Source organism: Salvelinus alpinus, chromosome 18, assembly GCF_045679555.1.
Source record: "Salvelinus alpinus chromosome 18, SLU_Salpinus.1, whole genome shotgun sequence".
NCBI lineage: Eukaryota > Metazoa > Chordata > Actinopteri > Salmoniformes > Salmonidae > Salvelinus > Salvelinus alpinus.
In genome coordinates this window covers 43384109-43410995 of record NC_092103.1, presented here as the reverse complement: position 1 = coordinate 43410995, position 26887 = coordinate 43384109, and the positions used below count along the sequence as shown (strand labels likewise).

General features: G+C 45.7%; 1 protein-coding gene across 1 annotated transcript in view; it reads left to right on the top strand.

The window, feature by feature from the left end:
* The window catches only part of cdc42se2 (CDC42 small effector 2), a 67372-nt gene that overhangs the window by 22245 nt on the left and 18240 nt on the right, over window positions 1-26887 (top strand). Inside the window, exon 2 of the mRNA XM_071351400.1 lies at window positions 23396-23654. Coding sequence (XP_071207501.1) covers window positions 23601-23654 — 54 coding nt within the window. The 5' untranslated portion in view covers window positions 23396-23600. The remainder of the gene's footprint in view (window positions 1-23395; window positions 23655-26887) is intronic.

Sequence of the window (26887 nt, the reverse complement as noted above, 5' to 3'; positions counted from 1 at the left end):
TTGGTTGTCAGCCGAGGATGATTTTACATCCGCCCCTCCAGGTGACCAGAGAGAACCTTTCCCATACCTATTCCTCCCTGTGGGCCTGAAAGCAAATACGTGTGTGTGTGTATACAGTGCATTCTGAAATCTTTCAGACCCGTTGACTTTTTCCCCATTTTGTTACATTACAGCCTTATTATAAAATTTATAAAAAAGTGTTTTACTATTCAATCTACACACAATAACTCATAATAACAAAGCGAGAACAGATTTTTATAATTTTTCAAATTTTATTTAAAATACATTTTTTTTTTACCTAAGTATTCAGACCCTTTGCTATGAGACTCGAAATTGAGCTCAGGTGCATCCTGTTTCCATTGATCATCCTTGATGTTTCTACAACTTGATTGGACATGATTTGGAATTCTGTCTATATAAGGTCCCACAGTTGACAGTGCATGTCAGAGCAAAAACAAAGCCAAGCAGTCGAAGCAATTGTCTGTAGAGCTCCGAGACAGGATTGTGTTAAGGCACAGATCTGGGGAAGAGTACCAAAAAAAAATCTGCAGCATTGAACAGTAGCCTCAAGTTTGGAGCCACCAAGACTCAACCTAGAGCTGGCCGCCGGCCTTACTGATGAATCGGGGGAGAAGGGCCTTGGTCAGTGAGGGGACAAATAACCCGATGGTCACTCTGACAGAGCTCCATAGTTCCTCTGTGGAGATGGGAGAACCTTCCAGAAGGACAACCATCCCTGCAGCACTCCACCAATCAGGCCTTTATGGTAGCTTGGCCAGACTGAAGCCACTTCCTCAGTAAAAAAGCACTTGACAGCCCGCTTGGAGTTTGCCAAAAGGCACCTAAAGGATTCTCAGACCTTGAGAAACAAGATTATCTGGTCTGATGAAACCAAGATTGAATCTTTTTGCCTGAATGCCAAGCGTCACGTCTGGAGGAAACCTGGTACGGTGAAGCATGGTGGTGGCTGCTTCATGCTGTGCGGATGTTTTTCACCGGCAGGGACTGGGAGACTAGTCAGGAACAAGGCAAAGATGAACGTAGCAAAGTGCAGAGAGATCCTTGATGAAAACCTGCTCAGGACCTCAGACTGGGGCAAAGGTTCACCTTTCAACACGACAACGACTCTAAGCACATAACCAAGAGAACACAGGAGTGGCTTTGGGACAAGTCTCTGAATGTCCTTGAGTGGCCCAGCCCCGATTTGAACCTGATTGAACATCTCTGGAGAGATCTGAAAATAGTTGTGCAGCGACGCTCCCCATCCAACCTGACAGAGCTAGAGAGGCTCTGCAGAGAAGAATGGGAGAAACTCCCCAAATACAGGTGTTCCAAGCTTGTAGCGTCATACCCAAGAAGACTCGATGCTGTAATCGCTGCCAAAGGTGCTTCAACAAAGTACTGAGTAAAGGGTCTGAAATACTTATGTAAATGTGATATTTAAGTTAAGTTTACAAATGTATAAATAAAAAATTATCTAAAAAGCTGTTTTTGCTTTGTCATTATGGGGTGTTGTGTGTAGATTGATGATTAAAAGGATTTGTCTTTTAATGCATTTTAGAATAAGGCTGTAACGTAACAAAATGTAGAAAAAGTCAAGTGGTCTGAATACTTTCCGAATGCACTGTCGATGGTACCATGGTGTAGCCGGAGGACAGCTAGTTTCCGTCCTCTGGGTATATTGACTTCAATACAAAACCTAGGAGTCTCATGGTTCTCACCCCGTTCCATAGACTTGCACAGTAATATGACGATTTCCGGAGGGTGTCCTCCAACCAATCAGCTCTTGCAGCATGAACTGTCATTACACTTGTGATTTAAAAAAAAAATATATATATATATAAAACCCAATTATATACATATGTACTACAGCTAGTAATATCTAGACCACAATGCAGTTGTGAGCATACTAGGTGTTCTATAGTATACTACTACAGTCTAACTTAATAAGGATGTTCTGTTTGTTAAATGTTCCAGAATGTTCTTCAGCTGGTGAACCTCTTCTTTTGTTGGATAATGGCATATGGTTTAGCAGGCTGTGGCGGTGTTGGCAGGGATGTTGGGTTTGAGGGGGCTGAGACTCTGGCTCCTTGTAGACAACCGTCTGGTCCTTTCTGCACTACACAGCCAGGTGGACACGCCTCTCATACACTTTCTGCACCACCTACTGCTTTGACCTCTTGCAGAAGATTGGTTTGTTCTGCATGTCTCCTGGAAAGAAATTAAGACTGATGGGATGTTGTGCGGATGTTGCCTGTAATCCATGGCTTCTGGTTGGGGGAAGGGAAAGAGGGATACCTAGTCAGTTGTACAACTGAATGCATTCAACTGACTTGTCTTCCGCATTTAACCCAACCCCTCTGAATCAGAGGGGTGGGGGGGGGCTGCCATAATCGATGGCAGCCCCCCCCCACAACGACGCCCGATGAACAGTGGGTTAACTGCCTTGCACAGGGGCAGAATTACAGATTTTTACCTTGTCAGCTCGGGGATTCGATCCAGCAACATTTCGGTTACTGGCCCAACTCTCTAAACACTAGGGTACCTGCTGGTTGGGGTATGTACGTACAGTCACTGTGGGGACGACGTCATCGATGCGCTTATTGATGAAGCCAGTGACTGATGTGGTGTACTCCTCAATGCCATCGGAAGAATCCCGGAACATATTCCAGTCTGTGCTAGCAAAACAGTCCTGTAGCTAAACATCTACTTCACCTGACCACTTCTTTATTGACCAAGTCACTGGTGGATCCTGCTTTCTGTTTTAGCTTGTAATCAGGAATCAGGAGGATAGAATTATGGTCAGATTTGCCAAATGGAAGGTGAGGGAGAGCTTTGTATGCATCTCTGTGTGTGGAGTCAGGGTGTTCCCCTCTGGTTGCATATTTAACATACTGGTAGAAATGAGGTTAAATGGATTTAAGTTTCCCTGCATTAAAGTCCCCGGCCACTAGGAGCGCCGCCTCTGGATGAGCGTTTTCCTGTTTGTTTATGGCGGTATACAGCTCATTGAGTGCGGTTTTAGTGCCAGCATTCCTTTCGTGGTGGTAAATAGACCGCTACGAAGAATATAGATAAAGTCTCTTGGTAAATTTAGTGTGGTCTACAGCTTATCATGAGATACTCTACCTCCGGCGAGCAGAACTTTGAGACTTTCTTACTATTAGATTTCATGCACCAGCTGTTTACAAATATACAGAGTGCCTTTGTCTTACCGGAGGCGGCTGTTCAATGTTGCCGATGCAGCATAAAACCCGCCAGCTGCATGTTATTCATGTTGTTGTTCAGCCACGACTTGGTGAAATATAACATAAGATATGACAGTTTTTAAAGTCCCGTTGGTAGGATATACGTGATCGTAGCTCATCTATTTTCTTATCCAATGATTGCACGTTGGCTAATAGGACTGATGGTAAAGGCAGATTACCAACTCGCCATCGGATCCTTACATGGCACCGCGACCTACGTCCCCTATATCTCCGGCAGCCATCTCTTCCGGTGCCATTGTATTCAACATGAGGAACCTTTTGGCTTCGAGGGAAGCTGTGTATTTGCACACCGACGTCTAGCAAATACAAGTAATGGTAATGCAAAATTAGCTTGCCTCAATGTTTAGGCTAACACACTCTCCACTCATAAGAGGAAGAGCTTTACTCAGGATAGTACGTTAGGTTCTCTTTTAACAAACATTGAATTGAAATTGAAACCCAAGTTTCGTATTACTGCCAGCACCATGGTGACTGAAGATGACACCACATAGCCAGGGCGTGGTCTGTGTTCCGTACGGTGTGTGTGTCAGGAGGTTATCTACTGAATCAAGTGACCTGCTCTTCCACTGACGACACACACCGGGACTGTGTTTACCTCGGCCCAACGTAAGGCACGTAGCCATTCCTTCTGGGACAGAAAGCTCGTGTGTGTTACGGCTGCAGTGACAGTGCTGCCGTCTTGTGATTCGGGTTCTCGTGAAAGACTTGCTTGTTCCTCGACGTGATGCCTGCAGAACTAGGCTATGCGGGACAACTCCCATAAACCCTGGAAAAAGGTTTCTGCTTCACTTAAATGTCTCCTGTTTGATCAGCTCCATTGTCTATGGATGGTTCATATTCAATACACCATGTGTAACATGAGCCTTGTGTTAGTCACAGGCAAGCTAGCTACCATGTTGGCCCTTATGTAAGGTTTATTTATCCATCACCTACAGTACTATAGGTGGGCCAGGGAAGTAATTTCACAATTATTTAGGTAAGTTAGTTGGCTAACTCAATAGGGTTATTAATGGGTTCGATCCTCACGCAATGTTTACCCTGTATACCATGACGAGTAGAGAAGGCTGGTATGGCGAGGCTTTCAGAAAACGTAGGGGAAGGAAAATGGCGAGGAATGATATCAGGACCGGCATCCCTTTTTGGCTTTTTCATCTATCAATAAAAAAAATGCATTGATTTGTAAGGGAAAGGGGTTACCTCTGAATGAGGGAGGAGCATCCATGTCATCAGAGCCCAGGGAACAGTTGTTGTTGGTTAACTGCCTTGCTCAAGGGAAGAACGGCAGTTCGGGATTCGAACCAGAGACCTTTCGATTGCTGGCCCAACGTTCTTAACCGCCAGGCTACCTGCCGCTCCACTGGTATATTGCCTTAATTGATCAATTGAATCACTTCCCCTCGTTACCAATGAGAGGAGTCTGATATCGGGTTTGTTGTCCCTTTTTTCCCCATTTTGCCTCGGTCAATTCACCAATTAATATGCAGCTGTTAATGAATTGAATAACTGCCCTTCATTGTAAATGCGAGATGCTCACAAATTGACACAGTTGAAGTGGAATTGATGCCAAGTACCTATGGGATAAAGAGAGAGAGAAGGGCCAGCGTCACCAATAAGGAGGGAGATCAGTCTAACCAGGAGGGAAGTAGGGAAATGAACCAGAGAGAATACAATCTAGCAAGAGAAGAGTAGAGGAATGTCACATGCTGCTTTTGGGTGGAATGGGGCAGGGGGAAGCGTTTTGGTGGGAGACTAAAAAAGGCATGCCATTGAGGGCAGTGCAGATGGCCAGGAACCCTTTTGTTTTCAGGCTGTATAATCGTACTGTACTGCTAGGCTAGCATCGCTTGTGCCTATTCAGCATAGGGAGGTCTATGTGCTTTATCCTAGCAGATGCAGCACAGTGCACCCATAGAGAGAAATTAGTGGATTTGTACAGTCAAAGTTCTAGCTCAGGGTTTTGTCTAGGCCCTATGTCAGCTCTGCCGTATTGTCTAGGTCCTGTCTGCTCTGCCGTATTGTCTAGGCCCTATGTCTGCTCTGTCGTATTGTCTAGGCCCTGTGTCTGCTCTGTCGTATTGTCTATGCCCTATGTCTGCTCTGCCGTATTGTCTAGGCCCTATGTCTGCTCTGCCGTATTGTCTGGGCCCTGTGTCTGCTCTGTCGTATTGTCTGGGCCCTGTGTCTGCTCTGCCGTATTGTCTGGGCCCTGTGTCTGCTCTGCCGTATTGTCTGGGCCCTGTCTGCTCTGCCGTATTGTCTGGGCCCTGTGTCTGCTCTGCCGTATTGTCTGGGCCCTGTGTCTGCTCTGCCGTATTGTCTGGGCCCTGTGTCTGCTCTGCCGTATTGTCTGGGCCCTGTGTCTGCTCTGCCGTATTGTCTGGGCCCTGTGTCTGCTCTGTCGTATTGTCTGGGCCCTGTGTCTGCTCTGTCGTATTGTCTGGGCCCTGTGTCTGCTCTGTCGTATTGTCTGGGCCCTGTGTCTGCTCTGCCGTATTGTCTGGGCCCTGTGTCTGCTCTGCCGTATTGTCTGGGCCCTGTGTCTGCTCTGCCGTATTGTCTGGGCCCTGTGTCTGCTCTGTCGTATTGTCTGGGCCCTGTGTCTGCTCTGTCGTATTGTCTGGGCCCTGTGTCTGCTCTGCCGTATTGTCTGGGCCCTGTGTCTGCTCTGCCGTATTGTCTGGGCCCTGTGTCTGCTCTGCCGTATTGTCTGGGCCCTGTGTCTGCTCTGTCGTATTGTCTGGGCCCTGTGTCTGCTCTGTCGTATTGTCTGGGCCCTGTGTCTGCTCTGTCGTATTTTGAATTCTGGGCAGTAAAAAAAAGAAGAAAAAGGTTCTTTTTAGAATAAGAATTGTTCTGTTCGTTTCGTTTCGTTCAAATTGAGATGATAGTTTTGTATCAGGATTAGACTACATTTATAAATTGCTTTGTCGTCGTCGCCCCGTCGTTAGCAGACTTCTTTGTGAAGTGCAGGTATTCTTCCAAAGGCATGATTTCCGCAGACAATCCCCACTGTTACGTAAGAGTGACTTATAACAACTTTTTTGTTGTCGTCTTTGTGAAAGATTACCGTGGATTAGTGGCACCATATGGTCAATTTAAGCCCTCCACTGTCTGTATTCAGCTGACTTGTGGGAAATGCTGTATTGGCAAAACTGAATTTGCCCTAAAAACAATAGAGGAGAGGATATTTTGTTGTTGGTGTCATAAAAGGGGTGCTGTTGTCAAACTATGCATGCTATCACAATCTGAAGAGTGCATTGTTTAGTCTATCTGCACTGTTAGGCTTAGACTTCATCCTAAACCAGCATACATTTAGGCTATTGCTGCAGAATTAGAGGTGTAGCCGAGTACATCATAAATCAATAGAATTCCCTGTAAATACATCATTCAAAGTTAATGCCCTGTCACGTCTGCTGTTCTGTTAAGTCCGACTGCTGCTGATTACTGCTGAGTATATGACTTGCTAGTTATTCCATTATCTACAGGAATGTTAGGCTAGGTCACCTCTCATTATGAACACAATGTGGAGAATTGTTAAGCCTAATTTTAATGTGATTTAGAACTCTTCTGAGATACAGGGCGCAACTGCAGTAACAACCTGCAACGCCACCAGTAACAGTACTGCCCCTTCTCAATCACTTGGAACTGCCCTGGTTCATGGTTCCACAACAACAAAACAACTGCACAGTCGGTGTGTGTGTGTGTTTACCATGGTGTAGTTTTACGATGTCGTTTTTTTAACGGTGTAGTTCTCCTCATGTCAATTCTGCTTTGTTCTCGTCAAAGTTTGGGATCGCTACAGTGTTTTAATTTGACGATGACATAAGAGGATTCTCTTCTCCCGGCCAAGTGAGGAAGCTATAAGTCTGGTGGGCGTATGGGGAACCTGCTCTCCTTTAGCGTGGAGCTGATGCTTCAAAACCACTCTTCGGCCAATTCAGTTGAACTTAACGTATGTCCCTTGTCCTGTGACATGTCAAAAGAAACACCATGTCCTTGAAAGACAACCCCTTTAAACACACCGTTGTTTAACATGTGGAGATGTATTGTAGGACTGCACCTTGCTCCCACTACTCAGCTGTGTTTGGATGCGTATGTGTTTGCGTGTGTGCATAGATGCGTACGCATGGTTAGGTAATGTGTGTAATGTGCAATCATTTGTGCAAGAAAGTTGTTTGAGGATTTCTGTGTGTGTTTGTAAGACAGAAGTGGGGAGCTCTCCCAATTTGTTGGGCCTTGTGTCCCACTAACCCCTTCCCCTCTGTGTTGGGCCTTGTGTCTCACTAACCCCTTCCTCTCTGTGTTGGGCCTTGTGTCCCACTAACCCCTTCCTCTCTCTGTTGGGCCTTGTGTCCCACTAACCCCTTCCTCTCTCTGTTGGGCCTTGTGTCCCACTAACCCCTTCCCCTCTGTGTTGGGCCTTGTGTCCCACTAACCCCTTCCTCTCTGTTGGGTCCTTGTGTCCCACTAACCCCTTCCTCTCTGTGTTGGGCCTTGTGTCCCACTAACCCCTTCCCCTCTGCGTTGGGCCTTGTGTCCCACTAACCCCTTCCTCTCTGTGTTGGGCCTTGTGTCCCACTAACCCCTTCCCCTCTCTGTTGGGCCTTGTGTCCCACTAACCCCTTCCCCTCTCTCTGTTGGGCCTTGTGTCCCACTAACCCCTTCCCCTCTCTCTGTTGGGCCTTGTGTCCCACTAACCCCTTCCTCTCTGTGTTGGGCCTTGTGTCCCACTAACCCCTTCCTCTCTGTTTGGCCTTGTGTCCCACTAACCCCTTCCTCTCTGTGTTGGGCCTTGTGTCCCACTAACCCCTTCCCCTCTCTGTTGGGCCTTGTGTCCCACTAACCCCTTCCTCTCTGTGTTGGGCCTTGTGTCCCACTAACCCCTTCCCCTCTCTGTTGGGCCTTGTGTCCCACTAACCCCTTCCTCTCTGTGTTGGGCCTTGTGTCCCACTAACCCCTTCCTCTCTGTGTTGGGCCTTGTGTCCCACTAACCCCTTCCTCTCTGTTTGGCCTTGTGTCCCACTAACCCCTTCCTCTCTCTGTTGGGCCTTGTGTCCCACTAACTAGGGCTGCAGAGTTTTAAAACAGCCTATCGTAGCTTTAAATCAGTGCATGTGTGAGCACTCTGTCTCTCTCTCTCCAACTACATTCAAATTGCATCCAAAATAGATACTGTTCTAGATGTCCTAGCCTACCTCATTCAGGTAATACATTTAATGCAATATGAATCTTCTATATTCAGCTAATTAATGATGGGTTACGCATAATAAGCTTCTAACTGACATCCTCTGTCTCTTGCGCAATACACAAGCACCTGTGTTCTGCTGGCTTTGCCTTAAAAAAATGCAGGTCTCATGCAGGAAAAGCTAGCCTAGAATAGCTTGCTGGACACTTTTTGGGGGGTATTTCTTATACCAATAGACTATTCAGAGGGACACAAGCTCTTGTTTGCTGAATGTTAAATACAGCAGCCAATAGAACTCACGGGTAGTTTGAAAGAAGAGCAAACGCGCGATGGCGGTAGGTTATAGCCGTTATTTATTCAGATCTATAACCATTCAGTCTTCGTGAAGAGAAGTGAAGGCCTTCTGCATCTCATTCTACTCCTATTTTTATTCAAGGATGTCATTAGAATGATGAGGACAACGAAATGTATTTCATTTAACTGTTGAAAGCGAGGAAGAAATGAAGCAACAATGGAGAGAAAGAGGTAGGTTAGTAACAGGATAAATATTATGAAAGGTGTGTATGCGGCAGCCTACTAATTATACAAATACAGTGCCTTCCACTAGTATTGACAACCTTGGTAAATATGAGCGAAACGGGCTGTGGAGAAAATGTCTTTGATGTTTATCCTCTTGGTCTTTCATTCAAAATATTCACAAAAATCTAACCTTTAATTGAAGTAAAATGATTGGGGGAAAACAATGTTTCAATATTTTTCTCCCCGAAACATGTGCCACAATTATTGCCACCCCTAGAAATTCTTATGAGTAAAATGAGTAAAAAAGTATATTCCCATTCATAGTTTACGTTATGTTCACCTGAGTGATTAGGAACACTTAAGTGGTAGGCCATGACTTATTGTATTGTTTCACTGGGGTATAACTATGAGGAGACACACAGGCCAAGTTCCCATAGTCATCCATCACTATGGGAAAGACCGAGAATACAGTAATGATGTGCGACCAGAGGTTGCTGAGCTGCACAAATTAGGAAATGGCTATAAGAAAATAGTGGAAATGGGCATTTTCAACCGTTGTGCTATGAGGGAAATAATGAAGAAGTTTAAAGCAACTGGAGATGTTAACAATCGGCCTAGAAGAGGACGTGTGTCTACTGACCCCACGCACAGTGAGGAGGATGACGCACAGTGAGGAGGATGACGCACAGTGAGGAGGATGATTTGCGTGGTCAAAAAATCTCCAAGAATCACAGCTGAATAATTGCAGATGTTAGTTGGGTCTTGGGGTCAGAAAGTCTCCAACTACGACCAGACGCCACCTACATACAGTTGAAGTCGGAAGTTTTTACATACTTAGGTTGCAGTCATTAAAACTCGTTTTTCAACTACTCCACAAATGTCTTGTTAACAAACTATAGTTTTGGCAAGTCGGTTAGGACATCTACTTTGTGCATATGACACAAGTAATTTTTCCAACAATTGTTTACAGACAGATTATTACACTTAATTCACTGTATCTCAATTCCAGTGGGTCAGAAGTTTACATACACTAGGTTGACTGTGCCTTCAAACAGCTTGGAAAATTCCAGAAAATTATGTTATGGCTTTAAAAGCTTCTGATAGGCTAATTGACATCATTTGAGTCAATTGGAGGTGTTCCTGTGGATGTATTTCAAGGCCTACCTTCAAACTCAGTGCCTCTTTGCTTGACATCTTGGGAAAATCAAAAGAAATCAGCCAAGACATCAGAAACAAAATTGTAGACCTGCACAAGTCAGGTTCATCCTTCGGAGCAATTTCCAAACGCCTGAAGGTACCACGTTCATCTGTACAAACAATAGTACGCAAGTATAAACACCATGGGACCACGCAGCCGTCATACTGCTCAGGAAGGAGACGCATTCTGTCTGCTAGAGATGAACGTACTTTGGTGCAAAAAGTGCAAATCAATCCCAGAACAACAGCAAAGGACCTTGTGAAGATGCTGGAGGAAACGGGTCCAGAAATATCTATAGCCCCAGTAAAATGAGTCCTTTATTGACGTTACCTGAAAGGCCGCTCAGCAAGGAAGAAGCCACTGCTCCAAAACCGCCATGAAAAAGCCAGGCTACGTTTTGCAACTGCACATGGGGACAAAGATCGTACTTTTTGGGTAAATGTCCTCTGGTCTGATGAAACAAAAATAGAACTGTTTGGCTGTGATGACCATCGTCATGTTTGGAGGAAAAAGGGGGAGGCTTGCAAGCTGATGAACACCATCCCAACCATGAAGCACGGGGGTGGCAGCATCATGTTGTGGGGGTGCTTTGCTGCAGGAGGGACTGGTGCACTTCACAAAATAGATGGCATCATGAGGATGGAAATTGTGTGGATATATTGAGGCAACATCTCAAGACATCAGTCAGGAGGTTAAAGCTTGGTCGCAAATGGGCAATTCCAAATGGACAATGACCCCAAGCATACTTCCAAAGTTGTGGCAAAATGGCTTAAGGACAACAAAGTCAAGGTATTGGAGTGACCAGCACAAAGCCCTGACCTCAATCCTATAGAAAATATGTGTGCAGAACTGAAAAAGCGTGTGCGAGCAAGGAGGCCTACAAACCTGACTCAGTTACACCAGCTCTGTCAGGAGGAATGGGCCAAAATTCACCCAACTTATTGTGGAAAGCTTGTGGAAGGCTACCCAAAAATGTTTGATTCAAGTTAAACAATTTAAAGGCAATGCTACCAAATACTAATTGAGTGTATGTAAACTTCTGACCCATTGGAAATGTGATGAAAGAAATAAAAGTTGAAAGAAATAATTCTCTACTATTATGACATTTCACATTCTTAAAACGAAGTGGTGATCCTAACTGAACTAAGACAGGGAATTTTTACTTGGATTAAATGTAAGGAATTGTGAACAGCTGAGTTTAAATGCATTTGGCTAAGGTGCATGTAATCTTACAACTTCAACTGTAACCACAAGTTGTTTGGGAGGTTTGCCATAAAAAATGAAATTTACTGTTATCAATCAACAAACTCAAGCGCATACAGTTTGCTCAACGTTACTGGAACTGTCAATGGGACCGGGTTCTATGGTCAGATGAGACCAAAATAGAGCTTTTTTGAAACAAACACCAGAGGTGGGTTTGGAGTAGACAGAAAGATAGCCATGCAGAAAAGTACCTCATTCCCACTGTGAAGTATGGTGGTGGATCTTTGATGTTGTGAGGCTGTTTTTCTTCCAAAGGCCCTGGACAGCTTGTTAGGATACATGGTATCATGGATTCCATCAAATACCAGCAGGTATTAAATCAAAACTTAACTGCCTCTGCTAGGAAGCTTAAACTGGTCCGTGGTTGGATCTTCCAGCAGGACAATGATCCAAAGCACACCTCAAAAAGCAACCACAAAAATTGTTCACCGACCACAGAATCAAAGTTTTGCCATGGCCATCCCAGTCCCCTGACCTAAACCCCATAGAAAACCTGTGTGATGAGCTGAAGAGGAGAGTCCACAAGCGTGGACCTCGGAATCTGAAGGATCTGGAGAGATTCTGTATGGAGGAATGGTCTCAGATCCCTTGCCATGTGTTCTCCAACCTCATTACGCATTACAGGAGAAGAGCTGTTATCTTGGCGAAGGGCGGTTGCACAAAGAATTGAATGAAGGGGTGACAATAATTGTGGCACATATATTTGAGAAAAATATATGTTTCTTAATTTATTTTTTCTGTCTATTTTACTGTAATTAAAGGTTATAGTTTTGGGATTATTTTGAATGAAAGAGCTAGTGGATAAACAATTTTTTTTTTCACAGATGGTTTTGCTCATATTTAGCAAGGGTTACAGCCTTATTTTAAAATTGATGAAATTGTCTGTTGTTTTTTTCATCAGTCTACACACACACTACCCCATAATGATGAAGCAAAAACAGGTTTTTAGAAATGTTTGTTAATTTATAAAAATACAAAAAAATAATCACATATTTTCATAAATATTCCCTCTACTCAATACTTTGTTGAAGCACCTTTGGCAGCGATTACAGCCTTGAGTCTTCTTGGGTATGACGCTATAAGCTTGTGCCTTTTACTGAGGTGTGGATTCCGTCTGGCCACTCTACCATAAAGGCCTGATTGGTGGAGTGCTGCCGAAATGGTTGTCCTTCTGGAAGGTTCTCCCATCTCCACATAGGAACTCTGGAGCTCTGTCAGAATGATCATTGGGTTTTTGGTCACATCCCTGACTAAGGCCCTTCTCCCCTGATTGCTCAGTTTGGACGGGCGGCCAGCTCTAGGAAGAGTCTTGGTGGTTCTTAACTTCTTCCATTTAAGAATGATGGAGGCCACTATGTTCTTGAGGACCTTCAATGCTGCAGAAATGTTTTGTTACCCTTCCCCAGACCTGTGCCTCGACACAATCCTGTCTGAGCTCTACGGACAATTCCTTCAACCTCATGGCTTAGTTTTTGCTCTGACATGCACTGTCAACTGTGGGACCTTATATAGACAGCTGTGTGCCTTTCCAAATCATGTCCAATCAATTGAATTTACCACAGGTGGACTCCATGTTGTAGAAACATCTCAAGGATGATCAATGGAAACAGGAAGCACCTGAGCTCAATTTTGAGTGTCATAGCGAAGGGTCTGAATACTTATGTAAATAAGGTATTTCTGTTTTTTATGTTTAATACATTTGCAAAAAAAATCTAAAAACCTGTTTTCTATTTAATCCATTTTAGAATAAGGCTATAACTAACTTAACTAAATGTGGAAAAAGTCAACGCGTCTGAATACTTTCCGAAGGCACTGTATATTTTAATTTAATACAATTTTCTAGCCGATACTAGAAAATCGTGCTGAGATCAGCTGCATCATGGTCTGAATGACGTGCGTAGTTCCATTCCACGTTATACAGTATAATACAACACAGTACAGTAATACAGTTCACACTCAAAACGTTTAGCCCGCTGGAGCTAGTTTTCATTTATTTACCCAAGAGTGCAAATAGTTAGCTACATCTATGGCCTTTTATGTTTTTCTATTGTGGGTAATGGGCAGTAGCCTATATCATACTGTATATGTATTGGATAACTGCACAATCATTTGGCTTTTTTTGTGCATAGGCTCATTAAATGTTGTTAATGTAGGGCTCATTAAATGTATTACTCATCAGGCTGCAATTTTAATGCTTATCAAAGCTGTAATCAAATCCAGACATATTTGTATGCTGTATAATAGGTATATTTACAGTAGAGTGCTGTATAATGGGTCTATTTACAGTATAATGCTGTATAATGGGTCTATTTACAGTATAATGGGTTTATTTACAGTATAATGGGTCTATTTACAGTATAATGGGTCTATTTACAGTATAATGGGTCTATTTACAGTATAATGCTGTATAATGCTTTTGAATGACACTTCCGGTTTTGGCAGAAAATACCCGGATACCTGGGAGAAAAGTGATTTATTCTCAGGATGGAACGTTTTGTAACCCCTTCCTCTCTGTTTGGCCTTGTGTCCCACTAACCCCTTCCTCTCTGTTTGGCCTTGTGTCCCACTAACCCCTTCCTCTCTGTGTTGGGCCTTGTGTCCCACTAACCCCTTCCTCTCTGTGTTGGGCCTTGTGTCCCACTAACCCCTTCCTCTCTGTGTTGGGCCTTGTGTCCCACTAACCCCTTCCTCTCTGTGTTGGGCCTTGTGTCCCACTAACCCCTTCCTCTCTGTTTGGCCTTGTGTCCCACTAACCCCGTCCTCTCTGTGTTGGGCCTTGTGTCCCACTAACCCCGTCCTCTCTGTGTTGGGCCTTGTGTCCCACTAACCCCTTCCTCTCTGTGTTGGGCCTTGTGTCCCACTAACCCCGTCCTCTCTGTGTTAGGCCTTGTGTCCCACTAACCCCTTCCTCTCTGTGTTGGGCCTTGTGTCCCACTAACCCCTTCCTCTCTCTGTTGGGCCTTGTGTCCCACTAACCCCTTCCTCTCTCTGTTGGGCCTTGTGTCCCACTAACCCCGTCCTCTCTGTTTGGCCTTGTGTCCCACTAACCCCGTCCTCTCTGCGTCCCAGTGAAGATGCAGCCCGGCAGCTGCTGCCGTGGCAACAAAGCCCGGGACACAAGAATTGAGGGCCGGCCTCTAAACAAGGCTAACTATTGTCCCCCTTTAGTAGTTTGGTGAAGAGATGCAGTGAATGAACGGGGTCCTTTCCTAAAATAAGGACTAAGTTTATGTTTGCAATTCCTAAGTAAGACACTTCATTGCTTCATGCATAGTGTGAAATTTCTCCCCTTTATGATTTAAACACACACAACTTTTTTTAAAATTTTACCGGTATTCATCCATGTTGGTTCCTGATCAACCCTGTTGCTGTGAGCTGGCAAAACAAAGGGTCAATCCCAACACTGGCTTGCACTCATGTAATGCAAAATGGAGTTTAATGCTCTTACGTGGCGCTTTGAAAAGGATTAGCCCTCGGTTCTTTTATTTATTTCAACTGAAAGACAGTCGCCCAAATTGAATCTGACCACATGGTATTTCAAGTGTTCTTCTCCTCCCTGAAATAGTTAGATAAGACACATCTGATCGGGAAATGTTTCTGTAGAAGTGTCATTGGGCTTATGTAAAAGCTCCCATGTGACAAAAACCTTTGTTTTGTGTCGTCAGGACGCGGATAGGTTTTCGTGACGAGTACGGGTGGGGCTAGTGGTTGTGCCCAGTGGGTATTTTACGCATCAACAACCTGCTGTATGGCTTTGGTGAGTGATCCAACAAGCTTGAATAACTCCTGCTCCTTGACTTCCATTGATCTCTAAGGATTCCATAGGTGTTCATCATATTACTTTTCACCCATCCTGTCCTGTCAACAGTCATTGGTCATTAGGGGGAAGACTAGATTTTTTATTTTTTGTTTAACTAGGCAAGTCTGTTAAGAACAAAGTCTTATTTACAAACATGGCCTAGGAACAGTGGGTTTAACTGCCTTGTTCAGGGGCAGAACCACAGATTTTTTTTTTTTACCTTGTCAGCTCGGGGATTCGATCCAGCAACCTTTCGGTTACTGGCCCAACGCTCTAACCACTAGTCTAGCTGCCGCCCCGATAATAAACACCTTTTCTCTTTGGACACAGCCTAGGTCTACCTACCAAGCGTGCCTGAGTCTGAGTGTGAAAGATAGCGAGGGAAGCAGGGAGGTGTTGGTGAATAATACCACAGACCCACTGATCCGTGACTGAGTGGGGGACAAAGGCCTACGGTGAAGAGTCCACCGAGGGAGAGAGAGAGGACCCCCACCCCTCCTCCTCAGCCCCTGTGTTGCTGTCCCCATACTGTCGCTGTGTGACGGTGCACCTCCCTCCCACACTGGATGAGAAGGGGAGAAACTAGGTCTCTGACTGTCTACTCAGACACACTTTACCCGGGCATGCTTTCTGTGTTTGTCCCTGGGACTAGATGATCGAGGTGGGTGAGTGATTCTTTTTTGTGGTCGTGTTTAAGTTCGGTTAGGCTGATTACATTTTTTTTTTTTTTTTTTTATGTATTTAATTTGAGTAGAGAAAATAACCCCACTACCAGTCTGTGTGTCTGTGGGTCTCTTTGCCCAGACTTTAGTTAGCCAGCTCAACACTACAGATCAATGCAAGTCTATTCTGAAATCTTGTCTTCCAATACACTTTATGGTAGCCGTATTTTCAGAAAGATTCTCCGATGCCACTGTAAGATACAGACCAGGCCTTGGGCCATACCCATCATGCACTATTTGTTGTTCTACCTCCTGTAGAATATTGGGGGGGGGGGTGTACCTGCCTGTGGGTTTTCCCTATAGAGCGCCACACAATGCAGCAGGCTTCCTTTCACTGGCCCTGCTTCCCTTTATGGCTCACCACTAAGGGAGGGGTGTGTGACTCTAATTTATTTATTCATTCACCTTTTATTTAACCAGGTAGGCCAGTTGAGAACAAGTTCTCATTTACAACGGTGACCTTGACCAAGATAAAGCAAAGCAGTGCGACACAAACAACAACACAGTGTTACACATGGAATAAACAAACGTACGGTCAATTACACAATAGAAAAATCTATATACAGTGTGTGCAAATGATTAGTGTGTGTGACTGTATTAGTGTGTGTGACTGTGTGTTTGGACCTGGCTCATTCATCATCCCATCCAGTCAAGGGAAAATCCAACTTCTTCTCTTGTGGGGCAATTTGAATGCCTTCCCTCTCGAGCCCTGCAATAATGTGAGAGAAAGTGAGGTTTGCCATTTTTAAAGACCAAGTAATGAACTAACCAACTCCTCAGTTACTGCCCCAGGCAAAATCAGTGCATTCTCATGCATTTCGTGAAGTGGAATGACAATTTTCACTGAAGGCTGAAAGTTGTAGGCCTACCTTCCCAAACTCCCTTCCAACATCTTCAAGACTTGACATCAAGTGCATTACTTAATTACAAGTAGACCTAGGGTTTGGAATCATCCTAGTGAGTGAAATGTGCTTCCATTCTGACTTTGGATTAGGTTAGTTGGAGCAACCAAAAGTTGGTCAAATCTTGTCTATTCATGATTCAAACACTTTGTATAGTATCTCATCGGAAACGGACTGAAACTCCAAAGGACCCAGAATAGATGAAGGCAAGGGAGCACAGAGAGACCAGCCAGCATCCGCTGGAGGAATCAAAGGAGACGGAAATACAGCTTTTTTAATTTTAGCACTTGAAGATGGGGCTCTGGCAGCAATTCTGTTCTGGTGCTTTCAACTCTGGCCTGTACATATTTGGCCCATGAGGAGGATGTGTGAAGGAGTGTTTTTCATTCAGCTTCATCCTCTGGTTCTATAGCTCCATGAATTAACCCCTCTGTGAGCAGAGGATGTTTATGTTGGCTTTGGGCAGCTTTTATTTTTTTTCACATTCACTGTTAAAGTGAATACTTTTTTTTTTTTTTTCAGTTACACATATTTGGACACAACAAAGTGATGACAAGTGTATACCTTTTTGAAATTCTGATTTGTTTCATAATTTGGTAATTTCCTGTGATTTAGTATCGAGTACTGGCTTTAACCAGGAGCAACATTTTCCCCATGACAGTTTATGCAGTTGTGTGTGTTAACTTCCCTTTCAAGTCAAAGTGATTTTCCTTCAGGTGGCTCTGTCCTTCACTAAACTGTGATGAAAGACTTCTGAGGTGGCGTTTTGAAACCCTCTTGCTGCAGTGTCTTACTTTGGGTTGAATTTTTTAAAACCTTTTTATAGTAAAGCATTTGCAGGTTAACAATAAAATACAATTCCTAATGTGATGAGTAGCCAAGATTCAGTAGCAGTTATCACTGTAGCCTAAGTTAATTTAACTTGTGACTGTTTGCAACGCAAAATAGACCGTTATGAACAGAGCGCACGTTTCGAGGGAGGGAGACACAAGATTTTGCCTAATTTTAAAACTGGGCACAAATGGATATCGCAGAGAAAAGCGCTCAACTCGATCCAACACTGTGTTGCTTGCTAGACTAGTGGGGCTAGTACGCCAACTTGTTTTTGTTTGACAGGAGCAGGCCTGCAAGCCGAGGCTGAGAGAATGCCATGTTTGATATTGTTCCCTTTTCACCCAGGTTAGAATGATAAACTAATAGAAAATAGAAGCTCTAGATCACTTCATATTCACCATGAGGAGACAGAAATAAATAAAATCATTCAAAATAGGTAAGCATAATTTGGCCCCAGATCTTTCGCATAAAACAAAATAACAGCTGTGGTTTGTTTTAAATCACAAGCGCATAGTTTACAGTTGGGAGGCCCGCGGCAAGTACCAAATAGATCAGGAATGGGCAACTGGCGGCCTACAGAAATTACCTGTAAAACTGCACATTTTTCTCTCCGCCCCATGGCAAAATGTGTAGAATTGCAGCAAACTTGCTTTAAAATTGCAAAATGTTCTCTATGACCCTTGGCAAAATGTGCAGAGCTGCAGGAAATTCCCTTTAAAATGTAAATGTTTTCTCTTCGCTGTCACAAGGGGGCTGCTAAAATGTTTTGCTCGTGAAGAATTGTATTTTATTGTTAACCTGCAAATGCTTTACTATAAAAAGGTTTAAAAAAATTCAACCCAAAGTAAGACACTGCAGCAAGAGGGTTTCAAAACGCCACCTCAGAAGTCTTTCATCACAGTTTAGTGAAGGACCAGTCCCTTATGATGAGTCCCGTTTTTCACCGGCCATCAAAGTTGCCCATCCCTGAAGTAGATGATTGTTGAGTTGCGAATGTCAAATCAAACGTTATTTGTCACATGCGTCGAATACAACAAGTGTAGACCTTACCGTGAAATGCTTACTTACAAGACCTTAACCAACAGTGCAGTTCAAGAAGAGTTTAAGAAAATATTTACCAAATAAACGGAAGTAATAAAATAACGAGGCTATATACAGGGGGTGTACCGTATTGAGTCAGTGTGCGGGGGTACAGGTTAGTCGAGGTAATTTGTACATGTAGGTAGGGGTGAAGTGACTATGCATAGATAATAAACAGCGATTAGCAGCTGTGTACAAAACAAATGGAGGGGTGTCAATGTAAATAGTCCGATGGCCATTTGATTATTTGTTCAGCAGCAGTCTTATGGCTTGGGGGTAGAAGCTGTTAAGGAGCCTTTTGATCCTAGACTAGACTTGATCCTAGAGCGCTCCGGTACCGCTTGCTGTGCGGTAGCAGAGAGAACAGTTTATAACTTGGGTGACTGGAGTCTGACAATTTTACGGGCTTTCCTCTGACACCGCCTATTATATAGGTCCTTATATAGGTCCTGAATGGCAGGAAGCTTGGCCCCAGTGATGACCTTACGGTCAGATGCCGAGCAGTTGCCATACCAGGCGGTGATGCAACCGGTCAGGATGCTCTCAATGGTGCAGTGGTATAACTTTTTGAGGATCTGGGGACTCATGCCCTCCTCCTGAGGGAGGAAAAGGTTTTGTTGTGCCCGCTTCACGATTTCTCTTGGTGTGTTTGGACCATGATAGTTTGTTGGTGATGTGGACACCAAGGAACTTGAAACTCTCGACCCGCTCAACTACATACAGCCCCGTCGATGTTAATGGGGGCCTGTTCGGCCTGCCTTTTCCTGTAGTCCACGATCAGCTCCTTTGTCTTGGTCACATTGAGGGAGAGGTTGTTGTCCTAGCACCACACTGCCAGGTCTCTGACCTCCTCCCTATAGGCCGTCTCATCGTTGTCGGTGATCAGGCCTATCACTGTTGTGTCGTCACCAAACTTAATGATGGTGTTGGAGCCGTGACTGGCCACGCGGTCGTGGGTGAACAAGGAATACAGGAGAGGACTAAGTATACACCCCTGAGGGGCCCCAGTGTTGAGGCTCAGCGTGGCAGACATGTTGTTGCCTACCCTCACCACCTGGGGGCGGCCCATCAGGAAGTCCAGGATCCAGTTGCAGAGGGAGGTGTTTAGTCCCCCCAGGGTCCTTAGATTAGTGATGAGCTTTGAGGGCACTATGGTGTTGAACGCTGAGCTGTAGTCAATGAACAGCATTCTCACATAGGTGTTCCTTTTTGTCCAGGTGGTAAAGGACGGTGTGGAGCTCAATTTTAAAGATTTGTGTCCATAGTGCCCACAAAGCTCATCACTAAACTAAGGACACAATGGCAGGTATGTGAAGCTGCATGCACTAAGGAATGTGATCAGGATTGGGGCTCACGCTCGCTCCCTCAGGGCATTTGAGCCTCTCTGTCTCTGCGCGAGTGCTGTTCACAACAGGCTTTTTCCAAACAGACATTAATTAACTTAGTGCTGTGACTGCGGTTACCCAATCTTGTCCTATGCTTAGGTTAAGAATAGGATTTTTGTAGTCTGCATAGATGGGCTCCCGAGTGGTGCAGCGGTCTAAGGCACTGCATGTCATTGCTATAGGCATCGCTACAGACACCCTGGTTCGATTCCAGGCTGTATCACAACCGGCCATGGTTGGGAGTCCCATAGGGCGGTACACAATTGGCCCAGCATCGTCGGGCTTAGGGTTTGGCTGGTGTAGGCTGTCATTGTAAATAAGAATTTGTTCTTATTGACTTGTTAAATTTAAAAAAAATGAATGCATGCAATGCATTATTATAAAGCTGATCGTCAGCACCCCCTACTCAAAACAACTTCCCGCAGCTATGTCTTGTATGCAACCGCCTAATCTAGGCTTACGAAAAGGGGAAACACATTGTGTAATATGATATCTAACATGGAGGAGGAAATTATTGTCCAAAGAAAGTTTTAAACTGCCACTGACTATTTCAAAACACCAGAGTGAATGTTTCCAACCTGTTGTCCTGCGATTGTATTTAGAGATATTACGATAGTGCCCCAAATCCTGATGACATTCCTTAGTGCATGCAGCTTCACATACCTGCCATTTGTGTTGACACACATCTTTAATCCCAGCAACAATTATTCACAGAATACTCCTATATTAGCCTACGTTGTGAAGGAAACGACCGAAGCCAAGTTCTACTGGCTCTGTATACTCCATCTGCAGAACATGCTGCTGAGTGGAAAATCACAAGGGTTACATTTGTATTTTCATTTGTAGACCTTACTACAGGTGTATTGTGGTTGTACTTCTGGAGGTAACATCAGAAAGACGGTTTATTGACTTGCTCTACTATCGCAACATGAAGTAATGAATTGAGGTTTTCCTCAGTATTTCTATCGAAAAGGACCCATGAGCACCAACATGTGAAATTCATAGGAGCATGTCAAATTGGGTGACAAATGAAAGTGAAGAGTGTATTTTTAATTTTTAATATCACCTTTTTATTTAACCAGGTAGGCTAGTTGAGAACAAGTTCTCATTTACAACTGCGACCTGGCCAAGATAAATGTTGTTGTATGTTCGACACATACAACAACACAGAGTTACACATGGAATGAAGGAATTGATACATTTCTCAACCATTTCCATCTAAAACATTTGGCATAAGTAAAGGCTTTTGACTTAAATCAAATCAAATTGTATTAGTCACATGCGCCGAATACAACAGGTGTACTTACGAGCCCCTAACTAACAATGCAGTTTAAACAAAAAAAATACTGATAAGATATGAAAGTAACAAGTAATTAAAGAGCAGTTGATTTCTGGATAAACAGATGGAAAATGTGTATTTTAGAAAACATCTACCAGAAAGTCTTAATGTATCAGAAATACTGTACCAGTCTGGACACACTTATTCATCCCAGTGTTTTTCTTTATTTTTTACTATTTTCTACATTGTTGAATAATAGTGAAGACATCAAAACTATGAAATAACACATATGAAATCATGTAGTAACCAAAACCTGGTACTTTCACTTCGTGGCAAATAATGCAAGCGACTTCACTTACTAATTTCTCTGAACGGGGGGAAAAAAACAGGCCGCCTACCTCGCTTTAGTTAGTGCGTTCGAAGGCCGGGCACAGCGGGGCGAAGGCCGGGCACAGCGGGGCGAAGGCCGGGCACAGCGCGCGGTTTCACTAGGCTACTGATGTTCCCTAGGGTTGTTTGGCTTGTAGATCAATTACTTGTAGATCAATGACCGACCAACACAGTTACATGCTCAGTTCAACACTGAATGAAAATGAGGTATTTTCAGAAAGTAGAACGTAAATAATATGAGCAACAACAAAAAAATATGAATTGGCGATTCGTAACGTTTTGATTCGATTTTCTGACCCCTGCCTGTAGTTCTCACAGAAACCACTTCATGTCACCATTTTGTCCCCCAACCCTTTCCTTGTTGTCACTACTCTTGCTCAAAACAAAAAAAAAAGCCATCTCTCATCACAATTTAAGTCACTCCCCCAAAAGGATTTTGAGGTAGGGTTGTGTTTTACCCCAAGTTATCCTAGATTTGACCTGTGTTACATTTAGCCTCACTCTCCCCTATGCACTCACTGTGTGAGTGGTAACGTGCTTAACCATGCTGCTGAAATCGCTGGGTTTTAAATGGTGCAGTTCGTTCATATTTAGGAATTGAGAAATAATTAAAGTAAGAATGGAACGTTTGGATCGCCATCTTTTTAACAAAGGCCAGTTAAAACTGCTGGTGTTGTGCATTGGCTGCTTGTCAGAATGCAGGGCTCCCTCCCTGTGGCACTGGTAACTTGGATTTCTCTAGCCTAAAACACACAACAACAACAAGCCTAAAAAACACCACAACAACTAGGTATATAGATCAACTATTCTACACTGGAGTTGTGAGACTCATTACTCCTTTTGTTTGCAGAGGAAAAGTAAATGTGAATTGGTTCTAGTATCTTCAGTGTGCCTCGATAGAAATATTTTTTATTTCATGTTTCATATTTTTGGGGAGCAATCACGTCTCACCATACCAATGGACTCACCTTCATGTCTCACCATACCAATGGACTCACACTTCAGCTCGACTGACATGACTGCTGAAAAAGGTGAAAGTCCCAAACAGTCTATTGCACATTTATTTTCCCTTAAGAAAACAAGTATGAGAACACCAACACATTTGCTATTATGTGTGGTTGCACAAGGCCAGGTGTTAATGTGAATCGTCTTGGCCTCTGTTGGACACTAGCCGAAGGTAGCCGAGCAATACACTTGTATTGTGTCTGTGTAGGTCACCAAACTCAATGGCATATGCCTGTACTCCGGGCTCATTGTGAGTGAAGTAGCACCACAGCTAAGTAGAGAAGAGTGTCAGAAACACAATCACACAGACAGGAGCCTGCGGCCAGTCTCTCCTGTATTATTAAGACAAGGAATATCTCTAACCCACAAACCCAGATAGTGACTACTTGGAGAACCATACGCATACACTGCACTTTGAGCATTTATTTGTATGCACGACTGCACGTGTGTGTGACTGTGTGTGTGTGACTGTACACTTGAACACATTTCACATGTGTATGGGTAGTGTTAATGTGACGACTGTACAAACGGTCAGCTCACCTCTTGCCTCTCCTCTCTATCCCAGGTGTGACTGACCCGGTCAGGAGCCTACTGCCCTGAGAGGCTCTCTGGATCTCTGCCTCCTCCTCTCAGGCTGCGTCCCCCACCCCCACCCACCCAGGCCTGCGCTACAGTACCCCCTCCCCCACCCCACCGTGGGACTTTGGAGCATCATCCTAGCCTAGCAGTGAGGGATACTAGACCCTGGAACACGTTAAGACTGCTAAGTGATGAGCGAGTTCTGGTTGTGTTTCAACTGCTGTATTGCAGAGCAGCCCCAGCCGGTAAGTGACCCCACAACCAATTGAGTCATTTTATGTCACACTTTTTAATAGCGCTGTACTATAGAACACACCCATTTAACTACGTGATTGGTGTTTTGTTAGGGGTTTCTAAGCTCTTATTAGTTCAAATGTAAGTATGTGACACTCAGGGTTAAGTGTGTGTGAACTGCCTGTAGTGGCCTGTATCCTCCAACTCAGAGACCCCTAGCCTCAGACCCCTAGCCTCTGACCCCTAGCCTCTGACCCCTAGCCTCTGACCCCTAGCCTCTGACCCCTAGCCTCTGACCCCTAGCCTCTGACCCCTAGCCTCTGACCCCTAGCCTCCACCAGTGTACCATAGGGCTCGGTGGATAAATGATCCTAACATCCATCAGACTTTCAGATCTAGGAGAAGGAGTCGTGGGTAGGAGCTGGGGTCCGTCGTGGGTAGGAGCTGGGGTCCGTCGTGGGTAGGAGCTGGGGTCCGTCGTGGGTAGGAGCTGGGGTCCGTCGTGGGTAGGAGCTGGGTTCCGTCGTGGGTAGGAGCTGGGGGTGGGTCTGTGTTATGTGGGGTGGATTAGGTCTGTTTTAAACACCCAAGCAAGGCAGGAGATGTTACATTTTTGTTGTTGAAAATGTTCTAATTATAAAATCAGTCCCATCCATCAACTACAGTACAGAGTGATTTATTTCAATGTTGAGAAACATGCTCCCTCTTCCAACAAGTAGGATACTGTGATCCCCAGTGTGTGTGTGTGCACTGTGTTGCTTTCTGTACTGTCTCTGTGCAATGTGAATGCCCTCCCTCTAGGCCTAAACTTTCAAATCAGTACACATCCCAGGAGATAGCTGCTGTCACAACACATTAATCCTCAACCCCCCCCCCCCCCCCCCCCTCAATTCCCAGTCTGATCACACACACCCTGGAAACGTGGTCTAAAAATAGATGGAAATGTGTCTCTGATTAGATTTCTCCACAGCAGAAAATCCTTTGTTCTTCTCTACTTTTGAGTGGTGTCAGGTGTGTCCTGTATCCAGATGCCAGTTGTATTACATATGTCACTTGATAATAGTGTGGTGAAATTGTGAATGACACTATTTTGGTAACCGTTGAGGAATAGCTTTTTTGGGCTAAGCAGTTAGAATGAAATGTACTGTGTAACATCCTCTGTAAATAGTTTGGGGGGGGGCCCCCAGTGTGTGTGTGTCTCCAACTGGTCCTCCCCAGTGTGTGTGTGTCTCCAACTGGCCCCCCCCCCAGTGTGTGTGTGTCTCCAACTGGTCTCCCCCCCCCCCCCAGTGTGTGTGTGTCTCCAACTGGTTCCCCCCCCCCCCCCCCCAGTGTGTGTGTGTCTCCAACTGGTCCCCCCCCCAGTGTGTGTGTGTCTCCAACTGGTCCTCCCCAGTGTGTGTGTGTCTCCAACTGGTCCCCCCCCCCCCCAGTGTGTGTGTGTCTCCAACTGGTCCCCCCCCCCCAGTGTGTGTGTGTCTCCAACTGGTCCTCCCCAGTGTGTGTGTCTCCAACTGGTCCTCCCCAGTGTGTGTGTGTCTCCAACTGGTCCCCCCCCCCAGTGTGTGTGTGTCTCCAACTGGTCTCCCCCCCCCCAGTGTGTGTGTGTCTCCAACTGGTCTCCCCCCCCAGTGTGTGTGTGTGTCTCCAACTGGTCCCCCCCCCAGTGTGTGTGTGTCTCCAACTGGTCCCCCCCCCCCCCCCCCCCCCCAGTGTGTGTGTGTCTCCAACTGGTCCCCCCCCCCAGTGTGTGTGTGTCTCCAACTGGTCCCCCCCCAGTGTGTGTGTGTCTCCAACTGGTCCCCCCCCCAGTGTGTGTGTGTCTCCAACTGGTCCCCCCCCAGTGTGTGTGTGTCTCCAACTGGTCCCCCCCCCAGTGTGTGTGTGTCTCCAACTGGTCCCCCCCCCAGTGTGTGTGTGTCTCCACCTGGTCCCCCCCCCCCCCCCCCAGTGTGTGTGTGTCTCCACCTGGTCCCCCACCCAGTGTGTGTGTGTCTCCAACTGGTCCCCCCCCCAGTGTGTGTGTGTCTCCAACTGCCCCCCCCAGTGTGTGTGTGTCTCCAACTGGTCCCCCCCCAGTGTGTGTGTGTCTCCAACTGGTCCCCCCCCCAGTGTGTGTGTGTCTCCAACTGGTCCCCCCCCCAGTGTGTGTGTGTCTCCAACTGGTCCCCCCCCAGTGTGTGTGTGTCTCCAACTGGTCCCCCCCCCCCAGTGTGTGTGTGTCTCCAACTGGTCCCCCCCCCCAGTGTGTGTGTGTCTCCAACTGGTCCCCCCCCCAGTGTGTGTGTGTCTCCACCTGGTCCCCCCCCCCCCCCAGTGTGTGTGTGTCTCCACCTGGTCCCCCACCCAGTGTGTGTGTGTGTCTCCAACTGGTCCCCCCCCCCAGTGTGTGTGTGTCTCCAACTGGTCCCCCCCCCCCCCCCAGTGTGTGTGTGTCTCCAACTGGTCCCCCCCCCCCCCCCAGTGTGTGTGTGTCTCCAACTGGTCCCCCCCCCAGTGTGTGTGTGTCTCCAACTGGTCCCCCCCCCAGTGTGTGTGTGTCTCCAACTGGTCCCCCCCCCAGTGTGTGTGTGTCTCCAACTGGTCCCCCCCCAGTGTGTGTGTGTCTCCAACTGGTCCCCCCCCAGTGTGTGTGTGTCTCCAACTGGTTTCCCCCCCCAGTGTGTGTGTGTCTCCAACTGGTCCCCCCCCCCCCCCCCCCCCCAGTGTGTGTGTATCTCCAACTGGTTTCCCCCCCCCCCCCCCAGTGTGTGTGTGTGTCTCCAACTGGTCCCCCCCCCCCCCCCCCCCAGTGTGTGTGTGTCTCCAACTGGTCCCCCCCCCCAGTGTGTGTGTGTCTCCAACTGGTTCCCCCCCCCCCCCCCCCAGTGTGTGTGTGTCTCCAACTGGTCCCCCCCCCCCCCCAGTGTGTGTGTGTCTCCAACTGGTCTCCCCCCCCCAGTGTGTGTGTCTCCAACTGGTAACCCCCCCCCCCCGTGCATCTAGCTTTCTCCACAATAAGAGGTGAGGTTTCCCTCCATCTGCCTTTTATGGCCAAAGCATGTGAAGAATCCTGAGCGTTTTTTTCGGCTCTGTCCAAGCCGAGAGTTGATGATTCTGCTAAGCTTGGCCGACCAGAGGGCTGAGACCTTTTTATTTATATATATATATATATTCTTTACCTTTTATTTAACTAGGCAAGTCAGTTAAGAACAAATTCTTATTTTCAATGACTGCCTACCAAAAGGCCTCCTGCAGAGACTGG